Source organism: Mastigoproctus giganteus, chromosome 14 (genome assembly GCF_048544385.1).
Source record: "Mastigoproctus giganteus isolate SK-2022 chromosome 14, ASM4854438v1, whole genome shotgun sequence".
NCBI classification, from domain to species: domain Eukaryota; kingdom Metazoa; phylum Arthropoda; class Arachnida; order Uropygi; family Thelyphonidae; genus Mastigoproctus; species Mastigoproctus giganteus.
Window position 1 is genome coordinate 27,308,405 of NC_143588.1, and position 18,311 is coordinate 27,326,715.

Here is an 18,311-nt window from a genome sequence, read left to right on the forward strand (position 1 = left end):
CTGATGGGTGAAATGGGAAGGAATTTTTTTTGGCTGATGATGTATAAGCTTGCTTTCTTGCATCATATGCCTCAACTATTGCTAAAGCTAATAACACCATTTCACTCACCCAATGTTCATGGTAAACTCACACATTTTCAAGTCAGGGGATGGCCAAAAAAAACAAATTTAAAGATAAAACCCTGGACATAACAACAGTCAGCTACACAATATTACTTGGATGATTCCACTTCAGTACGGAGAGGACAAAATGTTGAGAAAGAGCAGCAATAATGTCAGAATTAAATTTGAAAGCATCCAGAAATTTGTTCAGACACAATAGGACGGAGTACAAAATATGAATCTTATCAATCATTGCAGTCTTGGAGAGATTGTGCATAGTACCACTCAGACATAGGGATGGAAAATTTTAATATGGTGAGCACAAAAGTGCACAGAAAGGATAAAATGTCAAAATGTGTTTATGTTTCATGGCGGTCTCCAGGGTTTCCCCTGGTTGTTGTTGTTTGTTGTTTTTTGGTTTAGGAGCAACTAAGGCCATATTGCTCGGGGAATATGCGGTGGTCATTCCCTGACCTTTCCGCATCCTCCGTATTTGGTGGTGACGGGCTCGAACCCCGGTCTAATCAAGAAGTGTGTGCTACGCACTGCTGCTCCTTCCCACCTACGGAGGCGGGGGTTTCCCCTGGAGACCGCCATGAAGCATCTGTATAAGACATGCCAATGCCGGCAGTGTGCTAAGTATGGATGTGTAGGGTGTGTGTTTGTTCTGTTGAGTGTTTGCCAGCTCCTGGCATCTTCACAGGCATGGGGCATAGAATGAGTTTGTTCACTAACCCCTGCTTCTCATCTTTTGCTATATGGAGGTGCACCAGGTTCACATTGCACTGAAGGTATGCCCAGGAAGAAGTTCCTCCAGAGAGAAGCCTCCCTGTGAGTCCCAAAAAAAAAAAAAAATTGAAAGGAAGATTGTATGTCACTGGGAGAAGGGAGGAGTAATGTTTTAAGCAATAGGGGATGGAAGAGAGAGGCATCCCTTGAGAAAAGTAGAGTTAGGACTGTGGAATCCTTTGGTTCCGATCAGGATTCTTCAGCTTGATGTCATGCTGTAGTCTTTGTCATTGTTAGTGAGCATCCAATTCGGTGTCCATCTGTGTCCGGGTTCTGTTTAGAATAGTAAGGATTCTTCTCCTGTGTTTGAAGAGGCTGTCCGCAAAGTCAGCGAATGAGGTGAACCTTTGAGGAGTTGAGATGAGATTTTTGACATTTTCTTGATCATATACTTCAGTGATTATTTGTAATGAGCTCTTAGGTCCTGATAAATGTGGCATTGGAACATTAGGTGAGTGACTGTCTCCGGTGATCTGCAGGGGCAGAGAGGTGAGTCTGTTAATCTAAGAGAGTATAACTTGGAGTTTATACTGCCATATCTAGTTAGCAAAAAAGATAGGTGAAGTCCAATCCTGAACCATGTACTGTATTGTTTGTCGAATATTTTAGCTTTTGGTAGGAACTGATATGTGGTTCTTCTAAGCGCCAAGACAGTCCACTCCCTTTTCCATTCATTCGTCATTTCTTCGATTATTCTCTTGTTGTCTTCTTTAGTTGACATGTTCAGGTTTATTGCGTAGTCTCCATTTCTTGAAGGGAGGCTCTTCCTTCTGTCGTATTGAAGATGGTGGAAGGCTACTTCATGCTGGATCAGTAGCTTGCCGCATAGGACCTGGAATGCAACTGTGGACACTGTTCTGCAGGCTCTCAAGATTGCAAGCAAGAAAAATCTTTGGGCCTACAGTAGGTATTTCTTCACAAGGCTGTTGGTGATTCTGTGGCCCCGGGCAACTGCAGCAACAAGCAATGGGGGATGAAGATGTATTCATAAGTCTGAGGGTTGAAAACTTGATTCCCCAGCTTGCTCTAGTTATCCTGATCAGATTTCCTGTAACCTGCTTAATCTTTTTTTACTATATACTTGGCGTGCGGGATTAAGCTGACCTTGCTGTCCAGCAAAATGCCGAGATATTTATATGTGGTTTCCATCTTAATGGCCTGATCATTGATTTTGATTGTTGGTGGTCTGTTTAGGGTTCCTCTAACACTTACTTTGTTTTTGGAATAGCAATGTTAAGCTTGTGAACAGAGCACCAGCTGGAAAGATGGTCAAGGTTATCTTCTGCAAGGCCTTCCAAAGCTCTCCTTAAGCTGCCAAGAAACAGGACAGCCAGATCGTCTGCGTAGGCCACTTTGATGTCATTTTTCTGCTCCTCCTTCAGCCACCCGTCAAAAACCACATTCCAGCAGAGAGGGCCTAGAACGAATCCCTGAGGGTAGCCTCTGGTGACTGCGCAATGCAAGTTCCCGAGGTTACAGCAAGGGACCTTTCCTTGAAGAAGTTAGTAATTAATCCATGAATCTGGGCCGAGAACCCAGCCTCCCTGGACCTCTCCAGGACTCTTTGCCACCAGAGGGTGTCAAAGGCCCCTCTGAAGTCCGCGAAGAGGCCAAGGACATATTTGTTAATGGCAGTTGAGGCCGTGTCCACTACCATCCTAATGGCATCTATGGTGAATCTTCCATTTGTAAAACCTATATAATATTGGTGTTTAGATACACCATAGACACTCTTAAAAAACTACAAAGTAGTTGTTGTGGGCAATCATTTGCTCTTTCTCATATTGTGCTCTGCCTTCACGACGAGTTGCCATGATACTGCACTACCTCAAATAAGTAACGCTTCACTAATAGAGAAGACTATTGTTACTTATTCTCAGTGAGTACCATCACCCAGACATGTTTCAAGGCTATTGGCCTATCATCAGTGGGTGGGCAGGTACCCTAGTATTGCAGACATGACGACCCAGTTGTGAAGTTAATCGCACAATATGAGAGATGCCAAAAGGTGTATAAGATAATATTTAAAATAATTAAATGCACTTGGCATAATACTTTAAGAGTTTAATATCTATATAATATAGGTGTTTAGATACACCATAGACACTCTTAAAAAACTACAAAGTAGTTGTTGTGGGCATCATTTGCTCTTTCTCATATTGTGCTCTGCCTTCACAAGTTGCCATGATACTGCACTACCTCAAATAAGTAACGCTTCACTAATAGAGAAGACTATTGTTACTTATTTGAGGTAGTGCAGTATCATGGCAACTCATCGTGAAGGCAGAGCACTATATAAGAAAGAGCAAATGATGCCCACAACAACTACTTTGTAGTTTTTTTTTAAGAGTGTCTATGGTGTATCTAAACACCGATATTATATAGATATTAAACTCTTAAAGTATTATGCCAAGTGCATTTAATTATTTTAAATATTATCTTATACACCTTTTGGCATCTCTCATATTGTGCGATTAACTTCACAACTGGGTCGTCATGTCTGCAATACTAGGGTACCTGCCCACCCACTGATGATAGGCCAATAGCCTTGAAACATGTCTGGGTGGTGGTACTCACTGAGAATAAGTAACAATAGTCTTCTCTATTAGTGAAGCGTTACTTATTTGAGGTAGTGCAGTATCATGGCAACTCGTTGTGAAGGCAGAGCACAATATGAGAAAGAGCAAATGATGCCCACAACAACTACTTTGTAGTTTTTTAAGAGTGTCTATGGTGTATCTAAACACCGATATTATATAGATATTAAACTCTTAAAAAGTATTATGCGAAGTGCATTTAATTATTTTAAAATTTGTAAAACCAAACTGATTGGTGTATCCTAGTCCAATCTAACACTTACTTAGTTTTTAGAATAGCGATGTTAAGCTTGTGAACAGAGCACCAGCTGGAAAGATGGTCCAGGATATCTTCTGCAAGGCCTTCCAAAGCCCTCCTTAAGCTGCCAAGAAGCAGGACAGCCAGATCATCCGCGTAGGCCACTTTGATGTCATTTTTCTGCTCCTCCTTCAGCCACACGTCAAAAACCACATTCCAGCAGAGAGGGCCTAGAACGAATCCCTGAGGGTAGCCTCTGGTGACTGCGCAATGCAAGTTCCCGAGGTTACAGCAAGGGACCTTTCCTTGAAGAAGTTAGTAATTAATCCATGAATCTGGGCCGAGAACCCAGCCTCCCTGGACCTCTCCAGGACTCTTTGCCACTAGAGGGTGTCAAAGGCCCCTTTGAAGTCCGCGAAGAGGCCAAGGACATATTTGTTAATGGCAGTTGAGGCCGTGTCCACTACCATCCTAATGGCATCTATGGTGGATCTTCCATTTGTAAAACCAAAACCAAACCTGATTGGTGTATCCTAGTCCCTTACCTGTGTACGCTGTTTGGAATCTCGTGGCAATTATTTTCTTGAGTATTTTCCCTATTATGGGCAGCAGGCCTATGGGTCCGTATGAGGCAGGTGATTGTTCTGGCTTATCTGAATTCTTTAACAAGATTTTAAGGTTCACATTTTTCCAAGTTGAACACTTGGAAAGCATCCATCTTGTAGACAAGTATTTAGAAGGTTTTGGATGAGTTGGGCCTCACGGACCAGACCCTCTTCAACACCTCCACCAGGTCATGGCAGGGGCATTTTCCCTTCTTCATTGATTTCATCGCTTCTTCAACTTCTTGGGGACTGACTGGTTCCTCCTCCTCTGTATGGCCTATATATATCAGATTGTTTCTTCTGATCTCAGTTTGTTGAAGGGACTCTGATTGAATTTCGTGTTCACATATGGTTTCATCTAGGATGGCATTAATTGATTCCACCCAGGAGAGGGTCTCTTCACATCCAGAAGTGCATATAGAGGAGCATATCTCTCCAGGGTGTATTTTTCCAGCAATGATTCGATAGGAAATGCTCCAAGGGTCAGAATCTTGGTAGTTCTTAACAAACTTATCCCAGGCTGCCCTTTTTCTCTTTGTATAGTGTGTTGTGGTTTTTCTGTGATTTTTATAAATGTCTTGCAGGATTGTCTCCTCCAGCAGTCTGTTTCTTCTTTTGGTAGTCCCTTCGGGCCATTCTTGCGGTATTTCTCAGTTGAGTTAGTTGCTGGGTCCACCAAGTGGCATGGTTCTTTCTTCTTGTCTACGGAAAGGACAGACAGAACAGGAGGAGAGCAGGGGTTATCATCTTAGTTAAAGATGCACATAAAATGTAAAGCACTTCATCCAGTGGACATGGATGGCCAGAGCAATGTTGAATCAGTTTGATATGACATAACCATTGGGAAAACAAAAATGAGGGTAGATGTGCTATAGGCCTAATAACTTTGATGAATATAACAAACAACTGTATAGACATATAGTGGGCAAGTAACTCAGTATGCATATAATGGAGACTTTAACTTTCCAAATATTGACTGATCCTTGTAGGTTGGTCACTCATACAGTAGCAAGAATTTTGTGGATTTATTGGATGACTGTTTTCTACACTTCCATATTAGGCAGACAAACAAAAAGAAAGCAAAAATCCTGATCTGATTATCAGCAGTACCTTTTGTGCATTAAGAATCTGAAGATAAAATACCCACTAGGTGGAAGAGATCATAATGAACTGCTGTAAGATTTACTTAAAGATTAACTATTGTCAAAGGTAACAGTAGCAATGAAAGAATGAACTGGGAATTAATGTAACCAGCAAAGAAAATTATTTCATCTGGCAACTAATACCGAAGAATTGTACTGTAAATATTTTTAAAATTTAGAAAGTAGGTCTCTAAACAACATCACCTCATTCATTTTCTCTTCCCATGCAGCTAAGGTGCTTGAGCCTTCTTTTTTCTTGCGAAGAATTTCTTTCACTTCTTCCCTATAAATGTACAAAAAAATTTTAAGAATAAAACATTTTTCACAATCCCAAAGGCAGATAGAATGCAAGACTGAAATATTACAGATTAAGCACCGTTTGGATGCTAAATAAAATTAATCAGTGGAAAATGAAAATAGAAATGGGAGAGAAAAAGAAATTTCAAAATGAGCACAATAAAAATCCTTTATACTGGTCAGCAAAAAAGAAATCACTATTATTAACTTTTCATTTTTTCATAATTGTTGATTACAAGGTAATCAACAATTAGTGCAGATTTTAAATATCACCTTGTTAATGTATCTAAAACACAAATCTCTCTCTCTCTCTCTCTCTCTCTCTCTCTCTCTCTCTCTCTCTCTCTCTCTCTCTCTCTCTCTCTCTCTCTCTCTCTCTCTCTCTCTCTCTCTCTCTCTCTCTCTCTCTCTCTCATTTTTGGCCATGAAAGATCATATTACTGAAATGCAATAAATATATTTATTGAACCCCAAATTTGAACAAATGCTCTTGTGATCTCAACACATTTTTGCTTTACTGTTGATATTTTCCACTGAACATTTTATTTAATACATTTCCATAAAAAAAGCAAACAAGGGATGAAATCGGGCCTTCCTGCCTAGTCATTGTAAAAAAAATAATGCTTATTGATAACTACAGTAAATTAAAGAACTCAATAATGGCAGCTTTATACAAATACAAACAAAATACCAAAAAATAAAATTTTAAAATTCAGTACAACTTGTGTAGAATAAAATCTGATAAAAACTATGATTAACAGCATTAAAATATGCAGAAGAACCTCACATCCAACATCAGAACTAAACCCCTGCCACATTTTTCAGAGCTGATACTGTAATAGCATTAGTGATAGTCAACAATACAGATCATTATCTGCTATAAAAAGATAATTTAATATTCTGATGAAGCAGTCAAGAATGGCACCATGGAAGTTAGTGTATTTCTTTCTTTCTCTCTCTCTCTCTCTCTCTCTCCAGAGAATTTTTCTGAGCATCACATGTCTGATCCTTAAGTTAAAAAAAAAAAAAAAAAAAAAAAAAAAAACACAGTGGCAAATGTATTAACAGTGATCTTTTTGTAAAAAAAAATAGGTGCCGGTACTCATTCTTTGCTATCAGGAAAAATTGAAAATTAAAAGGATATGAAAAGTACTCTTAAATTTTTTTTCCCTGATATTGTTACTTTAGCAGTAATGTTTTTAGAATAAGAACAACAAATTAAGTATATTAACACAGTTTATTAAGCATAAATTTATTATTCAAGTACTTATATCAAAAAATAACTAAATGTGAGTAAAATAAGTAAAAAATAATAACATAATTAAAAATAATTTCATAATAAAGTTTTTGTAGAATATTCCAAATTTTTATTAAGTTCTCATCCAACTTCCTATGCTGACTTCTTTTCTTCCTCTTTGTGTGTCAGTTGTTGAATGACATTTCCGAAGCAGGCACAAATTCACATATTTTGTGGATCGAAGCGGGTCAGTGGTGTGCCTACAGTTTTAAGAAACAGTGAAGAAACTGTTTTTGTCATCAACAAAGCACTAGTTGGGTTGGCGATCAGATTCATTTGTGAAAATCCTCATTCGCATTCACTCGATGAAATTGCTATCGTACTCAGAGCTTTCATCAAATACGTCAATTATTCCGAAACCTTTTTATCAATTAGGTATCCACCAGAGGCGTAGCTACCATGTAGGCAGGAAAGTCAATTGCCTCCGGGCCCAGCGTCTTTGGCTGTCTCCTGTTTTTGCAGTTTTCATTAATTAAGTAGGGGCCCGAACATGTTCTTTGCCTCCGGGCCCAAAAAAGGGTAGCTATGCTACCCTTTTTTGGGCCCGGAAAATGAAAGAGACGAATTTCATCTCTTTCATTTGGCTGTAACCTAATTGACCATTTTCTAACTTCATTTTCACCAGGTGCCAACAATTCATTTATAGAAGGATTAATACCTTTGTTGTCCTCGTTTTGCTTCTCCCGTCATCGGTATTGTCACTAGTTCTTAAATTTGAATTTTTTTTTTTCTTTTTCTTTAAACAATCCAAAATGTCAGTGTCATTCGGATATTCAGGTTCTGTGACCATGTAAACAGTGATAGGGAAAATTTAAGGAAAATGTGGATAATGCACTTCCGCGAAACAACAGATGATTATTTGTCGGGATAAAAGAAAATCACTTTTCTAATTCTTGAACGGGGCGCTTACAGCTGATTCACATAGGTGTCCAAACTACGGCCCAAGAGGAAAGTGAACTAAAACAGCATTTTAAAATTTGTTAATTATCAAAAACATTTTCTCATTAAATGTTTTGTTCAGTAAATGTAATTGTGTATTGTACTTAATAAAATTTTCGAATATTTTCAATTTTACTTTTACATGCAACAAGATATGGAAAATGTAACACACTAAAGAATTTTGAATTTTTTTTGAATACGGCCCCTGTATGGAAAAAGGTTGGACAACACTGCAGTAGAAGGTGGGCCAGAACCCATTGGGAATACACCTTGATCTGCTCGCTCTTAACTAGCGCAACTTCTCCGTATGTGGGACAGGTGGTCGGATAGGTTTTACCAGGTACCACTAAGTTGTAGAATGGTAATCCCTTTAGTTCTCTTAATTCGCACAGCACACTATTTGCCTAAATTGTCTGAAGGCCAGAAATGCGAACAGTGCATACCGAGTTAATTCCCTCCTAATCCATTCATTATATATAAATTTTCTCCACTCAACGGAAACTATTTTAAATGTAACTTCCACGGGGAATTCAAAATAATTCGCTATAAAAGGACTTCGTTAAACAGAGGTCTGACTGAGTAATTTAAAATTATAAAAATGGTTATACAGTTTTATATAGAAAATATCTTAACAATAGGCAGTAAAAAATGCAAATTTAGTTAAATAATTTTAAGCTTATTTGAATAGTAGGTAAACGTGAAAAAAATTTACGGAATATTGAAAATTTCGAAGTGCACTGCATCCATATGTCACATTTCGCTGTTAATAAAGGTGGCATACGCCGTACCATTGCGGCATACGCCACCTTTAAAAAAAGCGCTGTGTACTGATAATAATTGACTATTATCAATACAATACGATTTGCAGTGGAAAACATGACACTTTGAGAAGCTACTTTTAAGAAGCCTTTCCCATGATACGAGGTGTGGCTATGACTGTGGTGATAAAATAAATATAAAGAAATATTTTGTACTTTACATGTTACCCTCTTCAAAATAATTGCTCTGGGGTTTCACACACCATTCCATACATTTCGTCCAAACACAGAAACATGGAAGAACAAGAAAAATGTCTGACCAATGTCTGAAGAACTGATAATTGTCTGACGAACTGATAATTGTCTGACCAATCTGATTGGATACTACGATGTGGTCACAAAGGAACTGGATGCAAAAAATAATTTTGATTTCATACACTTGGATCTTAGGAAACTTTTGATACTGTTGCACATCGAAGAATATATACAAATTGGAGCAGTATGGCATTAAGGGCAAATTGCTGCAATGGATAAAGAGATGGTTGTGTGGGAGATGGCAGAGAGTGGTAATAAATGGACACTGCTCTATGTGGACTAATGTTATTAATGGAGTCCCCTATTAATGTGTATTTATTAATGATATCGATGAAAGAATATCAGGTTTAATGTCCAAGTTTGCAGTTCATACAAAAGTTGGCAGGGTTGTTAATGATAGTAAAGACAGTATGCTACTGCAACAGGATCTAGAAAAGTTAAGTAGATGGCCTGAGAAGTGGAAATTGAAGTTTAATATTGACAAATGCAAAGTACTGCATATGGGTAGCAGTAACCCAAGAGAAAAGTACCAACTGTGTGGTATACACTCAGAGGGGTGGTGAATGAAAAAGACCTGGGGCTAATTATGCAGTCGGATATGAAGTTCTCTAAGCGGTGCAGATGGGCTGCCAGAGCAGGTCATGGAGTTTTGTCAATGATATATAGGAATTTGCAAGTAAAGACAAGAAGGTGATTATACCTTTGTATAAGGCAATGATAGGCCACACCTTGAGTACTGTGTACAGGTCTGGAGCCCTCATTTTAGGAAGTATGTAGAGTTGCTAGAATGAGTACAGAGAAGGGGAACAAGACTGGTGAGAGGAACAAAGGGGTTCTCTTACCAGGAGAGACTTAAATTCTGTAAGTTCCAGCATCTGGAGACTAGGCACTTGTGAGGTGATCTGATTGAGGTGTATAAGGCCTTGAATGGTTTGAGCAGGCTGAATGCTGATGGGATACTTCCAGTTGCTCAGATTAAGAACCTGAGGGGGCATCGGTTCAAATTGAGGAAACACAGTTGTAGAATAGATATGCGGAAGTTTGCCTTTAGCCAGCGGGTAGTTGATTGCTGGAACAGACTTCCATCTGTTGTTGTGGAAGTTGATAGCTTATAAAGGCTGAACTAGAAAAACATTTAGAGTGACCAGATGGGTGAAATGGGAAGTTTTTTTGTTTTTTTTTTGGGCTGATGCTCTATAAGCTTGCTTTCTTGCATCATATGCCTCAACTAAATTCTTGGCGGGTATGGATGGGTGATGTGTGTAGTGGGCTTTTTTTTTTTTTTTTTTTTTTTGGCTGATGCTATATAACCTTGCTTTCTTGCATTATTTGCCACTACTGCTAACACCAATGATTGCCAATATGGCTGCCGTTCAGTGTGCATGTGCTAATTACCACTCCGTTAATTTCAATATAAATTAGAGATTTTAACTTGTGCTACTGGTTGGATTTTGTGCGCATAACAAGGTTTTTAAGGACAAAGAACAATGTGGCGAGGTTTATCTCTTGGTTTATGGATCTATTCGTGAGTTTCAAAGCGTTAATTACTCAACGCCAACATGTCTGCTCACTACTTCACGTGAGGATGCCAATATGGCTGCCGTTTAGTGCAGACGTGTTGTTCGACGCTCTGCAGAAATTAGTTTAAAAAATGTGTTTAATCAGCAGAGTAAGTGCTACAATTATTTTCACAAGACTAACCTTACTGGAGTGCCTTGGTGAGAAACTTTTGCTATTCTATTGAGATTTACGCCAGATACTAGCATAAATAAATTTGATGAATTTGAAGTGTTGGTCAAGACATCAAAGGCAGATATTGTTGGGATAGCAGAGACGTGGTGTCACACAGATATAAGGAATGCAGAACTGGAATTTGGGGAGTACAATGTGTACAGAAAGGATAGACAGGATAGAAAGGGAGGAGGTGTTATGCTGTTAATTAAGAAAAACATAAAATCAAAAGAAGTGCATCCAGTTGATATAGATGAACAGTGCACTATTGAGTCAGTTTGGTGTACATAAGCACTGCGAAAGCAAAAATAAGACTAGGAGTGTGTTATAGGCCAAATGACTTGAATGAGTACAATGAACAATTGTACAGAGAAATAGAGTGGGCTAGTAAATCGGAATGTAGTAGTAGTAGTAGTGGCATGTGATGCAAGAAAGCAAATGTATGAGCTTATGCAGCATCAGCCAAAAGAAAAAAAAAAAATCACACCATTCCCTCCAAATGCCTGTCCAGTTCCTCCTTAAATTTATTCAACCTATCAACTTCCACAAAGACAGATGGAAGTTTGTTCCAGCAATTAACCACCCGCTGGCTAAAGGCAAATTTCCGCACATCTATTCTACATCTGTCTTTTCTTAATTTGAATTTATGCCCCCTTAGATTCGTAATCTGAACAAGTGGAAGGATCCCATCAGAATTCAGCGTGCTCAACCCATTCAAGGCCTTATATACCTCAATCAGATCACCGCGCAGGTGCCTAGTCTCCAGCTACTGCAATTTGCAGAACTTAAGCCTCTCTTGGTAAGAGGATCCCTTCATTCCCCTCACCAATCTTGTTGCCCTTCTCTGTACACGCTCAAGTAAATGTACATCCTTCCTAAAATGAGGCCTCCAGACCTGTACGCAGTACTCAAGCCGTGGCCTGACCATTGCCTTATACAGAGGAATAATCACCTCCTTTTCCCTGATAGCAAAATTCCTATATATCATTGACAAAACCCCATGTCTTATAATGGGGGATTTTAACTTCCCAGATATTGACTGGAACTTGTCATTTGGTCACTCACACACTAGTCAGACTTTTGTGGATTTATTGGATGAGTTTTCTGCAGCAGCATGTTCGAGAGGCAACCAAAGAAAGTAATACTCTTGATCTGGTTATCAGCAGTGATCATTCGTGTATTAAGAATTTGCAGAAAAGGAACCACTAGGTAGCAGTGATCACAGTGTACTGATGTGGGATTTACTTAAAGATTTAATTACCATCAGGGGTAAAGGAAAGGGTTTTTGCTTCCGTAAAAGGGAGTACAGTGGTCTCAGACAGTTTTTAAATTCTGTACAGTGGGATCGCTGATGATGTTACCAACAGTAAATTCTAAGTGGGAAGCATTCAAGGAATTAATCGTGGATGCTACTAAAAGTTTCATACCTATTAAGAGATATTGTTCAAGGTTTAGGCCTAAATGGTTATCTAATGAACTAATGAGACTCGTAACAGAGAAGAAAAATGCATGGGATGCATATAAATTATCAAGCGACTCAGAAGCCTATGGCAGATATAAGCTAGTCTGTAATCAGGTCACAAAGGGGGTTAGGCAGGCGAAGGCAGATTACGAGAAATCCTTGGCAAAAGATGCTAAGAAAAACAGCAAGGATTTCTTTACTTATATAAACTCTAAAAGGAAGGGGATGAACCTGATTGGTCCACTTGACATCGATGGTTCGACTGTTGATGATCCTGCTCAGACAGCAAACAAACTGAATGAGTATTTTGCATCTACATTCACATATGAGGAATTATTAAGGTTTGAAAATGGCAGAAGGTTATCAAATTGTAGCAGGGTACTTAATGATTTTGTAATAACTGAAAGCAATGTGGAGGAGAAATTGTCGAAGTTAAACATAAGAAAAGCAACTGGGGTGGATGGGATCTATCCAGTTATATTAAAGGGGGCGGCAAAGCAACCAGGCAAACCCTTAGCCATAATTATGAGAGCATCCTTGGACTCAGGGGAGGTTCCCACTGACTGGAGATGTGCAAATGTATCCCCAATTCACAAAGGGGGATCGAAGGGTGACACGAGTAATTACAGACCAGTTAGTTTAACTTCTGTTCCGGGTAAAATAATAGAGTCACTGGTTAAAGATGCATTGCAGGATCATCTAGACAAGACTGCAGCAATAATTCACACACAGCATGGGTTTGTTAAGGGCAAGTCTTGTCTGACAAATTTGATAGGATATTATGATGTGGTTACAAAGGAACTGGATGCAAAAAATAATTTTGATATCATATATTTGGATTTCAGGAAAGCTTTTGACACTGTTGTACATGGAAGACTATTGTACAAATTGGAGCAGAATGGTATTAAGGGTAAGTTGCTACAATGGATAAAAGGATGGTTAAGTGGGAGAAGACAGAGGGTGGTAATCAATGGGTGTTGCTCTTCATGGACTAATGTTATTAGTGGAGTCCCACAGGATTCGGTGTTGGGTCCAATGTTGTTTTGTATATTTATCAATGAATTGATGAAGGTATATCAGGCTTAATGTCAAAGTTTGCAGATGACACAAAGGTTGGCAGGGTTGTTAATGACAGTAATGGCAATGTGCTACTGCAACAGGATCTAGATAATTTGGGCAGATGGGCTAAGAAGTGGCAACTGAAGTTTAATGTAAAGTACTGCACATATTCTTGACAAATGCAAAGTACTGCACAAATTTTAGTACTGCACAAATTCTTGACAAATGCAAAGTACTGCACAAATTCTTGACAAATGCAAAGTACTGCATATGGGTAGAAGTAACCCCACAGAAACGTACCAACTGTGTGGTACTACACTTAAGGTGGTAGAAAATGAAAAAGACCTGGGAGTAATTGTGCAGTCAGATATGAAGTTTTCTGAGCAATGCAGACAGGCTGCCAGGGCAGATCATGGGGTTTTGTCAATGATATATAGGAATTTTGCTAGCAGGGAGAAGGAGGCGATTGTCCCTCTGTATAAGGCAATGGTCAGGCCATGCCTTGAGTACTGTGTACAGGTCTGGAGGCCTCATTTTAGGAAGGATGTACATTTACTTGAGCATGTACAGAGAAGGGCAACAAGATTGATGAGGGGAATGAAGGGATCCTCTTACCAAGAGAGGCTTAAGTTCTGCAAATTGCAGCAGCTGGAGACTAGGCACCTGCACGGTGATCTGATTGAGGTATATAAGGCTTTGAATGGGTTGAGCACGCTGAATTCTGATGGGATCCTTCCACTTGTTCAGATTACGAACGTAAGGGGGCATAAATTCAAATTAAGAAAAGATAGATGTAGAATAGATGTGCGGAAATTTGCCTTTAGCCAGCGGGTGGTTAATTGGTGGAACAAACTTCCATCTGTCGTTGTGGACATTGATAGGTTGAATAAATTTAAGGAGGAACTAGATAGACATTTGGAGCGAATGGTGTGATTTTTTTTTTTTTTTTTCCCTTTGGCTGATGAAACATATGATAAGCTCATACACTTGCTTTCTTGCATCACATGCCACTACTACTTCCACTACTACTACTATTATTCTCTGTTTTCCTTTGTTTGCAGGACTGTATGGTCACCATGTGGCTCGCAGAGGGAAAATAGAAAACTGCTCCAGTATAACACAGCTGCCGCGCTAGGATCTGGCCCTTGACTGGGGAATGACCCCCCTCCCCCACTAGTGTGTACTCTGGGCTGAACTGAGCCCCAACTTTCTTGTGACTGAGTTAACCTTTAATTGCAAACTATGCGTTCAGTGACTGTTCCTCCCCCCCCTTCTGCCATAAACTTTCATGGTGAAGTGGAACTTCTCTCTCGCTTATTTCCCAACCTTTTTGATCTGACCATCATCTTTAACGTCCTCAGAAACCATTAAGGTAAGTTTCCCCCATCGTTCTAGGGGAATTTCTACCCTCGGCTGTTTCCCCCCACTTGTTTCGGTGGGGGAAGGAAAAACACACAGATAGTAGTGTACCTATTCAAATTAACATACAGACTCATGTGAGGCATCATTCAGCAACTCCCGAAGAGACCTGTGTAGGAAAACACTCAGCACCTCGATAAACTGGACAATTCCGATTATCCGGAAAAACAAATAAAATGCACGAAAATGACAAGGAAGTCATTGAGATCGGCACCCTCAGCCAAACTGAAGAGAGACAGAAAGAGGCTGAGGATCATAGACCAATAGCCAAAAGAAAAAATAAAAATGGTACAGTACCAAAATCTGACCATAAAACCCGGAGTGTCAGCGAAATAAAGGATCAGCATGAATACCCAGGAGGAACAGATGACCAACTCAAGCCATCAGACAATACTAAACTCGATCCGGCACTACCAAAGGGAACTGTTCCCGAGCAAACATTACTGCTGCAAATGGCCTTAGAAAATCTAATGAAGGAAAACAGCAGCAGAATAACATCCCCACTATGAGCAGAAATCGTACACCAATGGAATAAACTCGAAGCCATCTTAATGAACACATTCTGCCAACCACAAAAGGCAGAGCCAATATTGGAAGCACAAAACATGGATGGAGACATCCATGCACTCCATCGTATTCACAAGCGCTGAGGACACCAGCAAGTGACCCGATAGTGGCTGGCAAAGCACCCGAACCCGAAAGAAAGACCTTACCTAAACAACCACACTTAGTGGTCCTATGACCAACAAAACCGAACACAACCAGTCCAGTGAACAACTCAAATCCCAAATAATGACTAACCTAAACGAAGAATTTAAGACAACAAGAATATAGGCCGTAAGGAAAACAAGGAACGTCGGACTACTGATAGAAACGGAAACAAGAGAGGAAGCACAAAGAATAAAAGAAAATCCAAAAAATACCTGAACTAGGACTAACCGCTGCTGCGCCCAAAAAACGAGGCCCTTCAATCTTAATATACGACCTGGCCCAAGACCAACTATCAGAGGAACTATTCCAGAGAAATCTATAGGCCATATTCCCAGACAGGAATAAGGAAGATCTAGTGACGCCCAAGTATATAACCAAGTCAAGGGATGGAAGCCGCCCGAACTGGGTTGTTGAGCTCGTGCCCATGGCGTGGAGGGCTTTAAGCATCCAGAACGGAATCTATGTTAACAGGAGCAGTCACCACTTTCGGGAGCATGTGACTGTGCCCAAATGTTACAGGTGCTGCAAATTTGGGCATACAACCCACACATGCACCCAGACAATTCCCACGTGTGGGCTTTGTTCGGCAAAAGGATGCCTTCCGTGACTGCCCAAACAAAAACACCAACCCAACCTGCACAAACTGAAAGAGTTAAGTTAGATAGCACACACTCAATCAGAGATGGTTAATGACCTACATACCTAAAAGCAAAGAGTTTATTCCAATCAAGACTCAACTATGGGAACACGTTCTAAAAATATAACATCACAGAGGTTAAATTCATGCAGATAAATGCACATAGAGCCAAGGCGTCACTGACCAAATCCGCAAGAAGGCAGAAGAAGAAAACATTGACATAATAATACTACAAGAACCATATGTACATATGAAGGCTGTCAGGGCTATCCCATAACATACAAAGTATTCCAAACAGGGGATGACACCCCATGGGCAGTGACCTTGTTAAGAAACCCAGATATAACGGTGACCAAAATCACTCAGCTATGCACATCTTGGGCTGCATGTGTCCAGCTCACCACCTTGAAGTCCAGGTGAGAATATTGACTTTGCAGTAAGGTAACTAAGACTGGTTAGTGATATGCTCCCAAAGGCAAAAATCATCGTGGGAGCAGATGTTAACTGCCAGTCGCCAATGTGGCACGGCCATACCCCAGAAACAGGACCAGGTTGGAAGAATTCCTGGCAACCTCAACATGAACTGTACTAAATTTATCCAACAATCTGTCTACATTCTGCAACACATTATGGGAGGCAACTATAGACGTTACCGTGACAACGAGGAATGCTGCCAACAACATTTCCAATTAGACCGTCCATGAGGCCTGGACATCTGATCATCGCGCCATTACGTTCAGTCTAAACAAATCACTGGCCACAGTACCTGTGAACAGACAAACCCGCCCATAGATATGCCATAGCAAAGACAGACTGGGAACTCTTCCAGACCACACTACAGAATAGCATAAACAACAGGGAGAACTAAAATGTATCGAGGACCCAAGAATCCTCCAAATTAAAAGGACAGAAATCAAAGCCAGCGACACAGCCATTAGGAAGAAAAATCCGACACTGGGGGGCAGTGACCTGGTGGAATCAAAACGTCCAGCGACTCGTGAAGGAGGTGCAGGAAAGAAGAAAGGCCTTCCAGCGAGCCAGGCGCTCCCGGCTGGCGGCGGAAATTGAAACCCTACGATAGAGCTACAAAAAGGTGAGAAACGCTTATACAGCACAAATTAGAGAAAGCAAAAACCAATCCTCAGAGCGCCTGGTCTCCACCACTGGAAACAAGGACCCTTGGGGACCTGTATACAATCTCGTCACCATCAAACTCCCCAGAGAAAAAGCAGTCGAAGCCACTAAAACGCCCCAAGTATACATGACTATCACTTGGGAACACACCATCAACAATATCCTTGACACTGCCTTTCATACAGAGATACAAACAATGACAACAGAACAGAGCAGAGTTTTCCAAGCCAACGAGACTCACCAAACAGCAACAAAAGAGCACCCTTTCTCCATGGAAGAGATCAGTAATGGAGCAGCCCTAATAAAGGGAAATAGATGCCCGGGACCAGACCTTCTGGAACTCGAAATTATCAAAAAAACAGTAGAGTACGCCCCAAACTTACTATTAAACTTATATAACATCTGTCTCAGTGAAGGCACCTTCCCGACTTCCTGGAAGATGGCGAACTTTAAATTCATCCTAACAAATCCACCACACCTTTCTGACTCCTACCGGCCCATTGAACTTTTGACAGTTATCAGTAAGCTATTTGAATGAATACTGTACACACGGATCTAATATTACTATGATGAGGCTGGGCTGGTCTCAGCAAACCAGTTCGGCTTCAGGCGGAGCACCTCTGCCGTGGATGCCCTAACTCACCTCCTGACCAAGGTCAACAGATGTAATACAAAGTACTTCCTAGTGATAGGCGTGGACTTCGCTGGGGCGCTTGACTCACTTTGGTAGCCAAGTGTCCTGGTGAGGCTGCGTGAAACCAACATGCCAGAAAACCAATGTCCTACATACCTAAAAGCATACCTATAACACCATCAAAAGTTACCTAACCAACAGAACCAAAGTCACTGCTCCCCTACAGCACACTCTTCAGGCTTGTCCATCGGGGCTGCCCTCAAGGTTCAGTCCTTGGCCCACTACTGTGGAATATAGTCTTGGACACCTTTCTTAACATCGATCTCCATGAAGTACAATCTCAGGACGATCTCATTCTGATGATAATACAGGCAAATTCAAGAGCCGCGTTAGAGGTCCTTGGAAATCGGGCCCTGACCACTCTCCAAGAATGGGCAAACCGAAA

At 40.4% G+C, this 18,311-nt stretch overlaps 1 protein-coding gene across 5 annotated transcripts in view; it reads right to left on the reverse strand.

The window, feature by feature from the left end:
* LOC150075030 (uncharacterized) overlaps nt 1–18,311 on the reverse strand; it is a 322,726-nt gene that overhangs the window by 190,314 nt on the left and 114,101 nt on the right. For all 5 annotated transcript variants that reach the window (XM_090388634.1, XM_090388633.1, XM_090388630.1 and 2 more), the window contains one exon: nt 5,678–5,756. In XM_090388634.1, the coding sequence (XP_090244760.1) occupies nt 5,678–5,756 (79 nt within the window). The remainder of the gene's footprint in view (nt 1–5,677; nt 5,757–18,311) is intronic.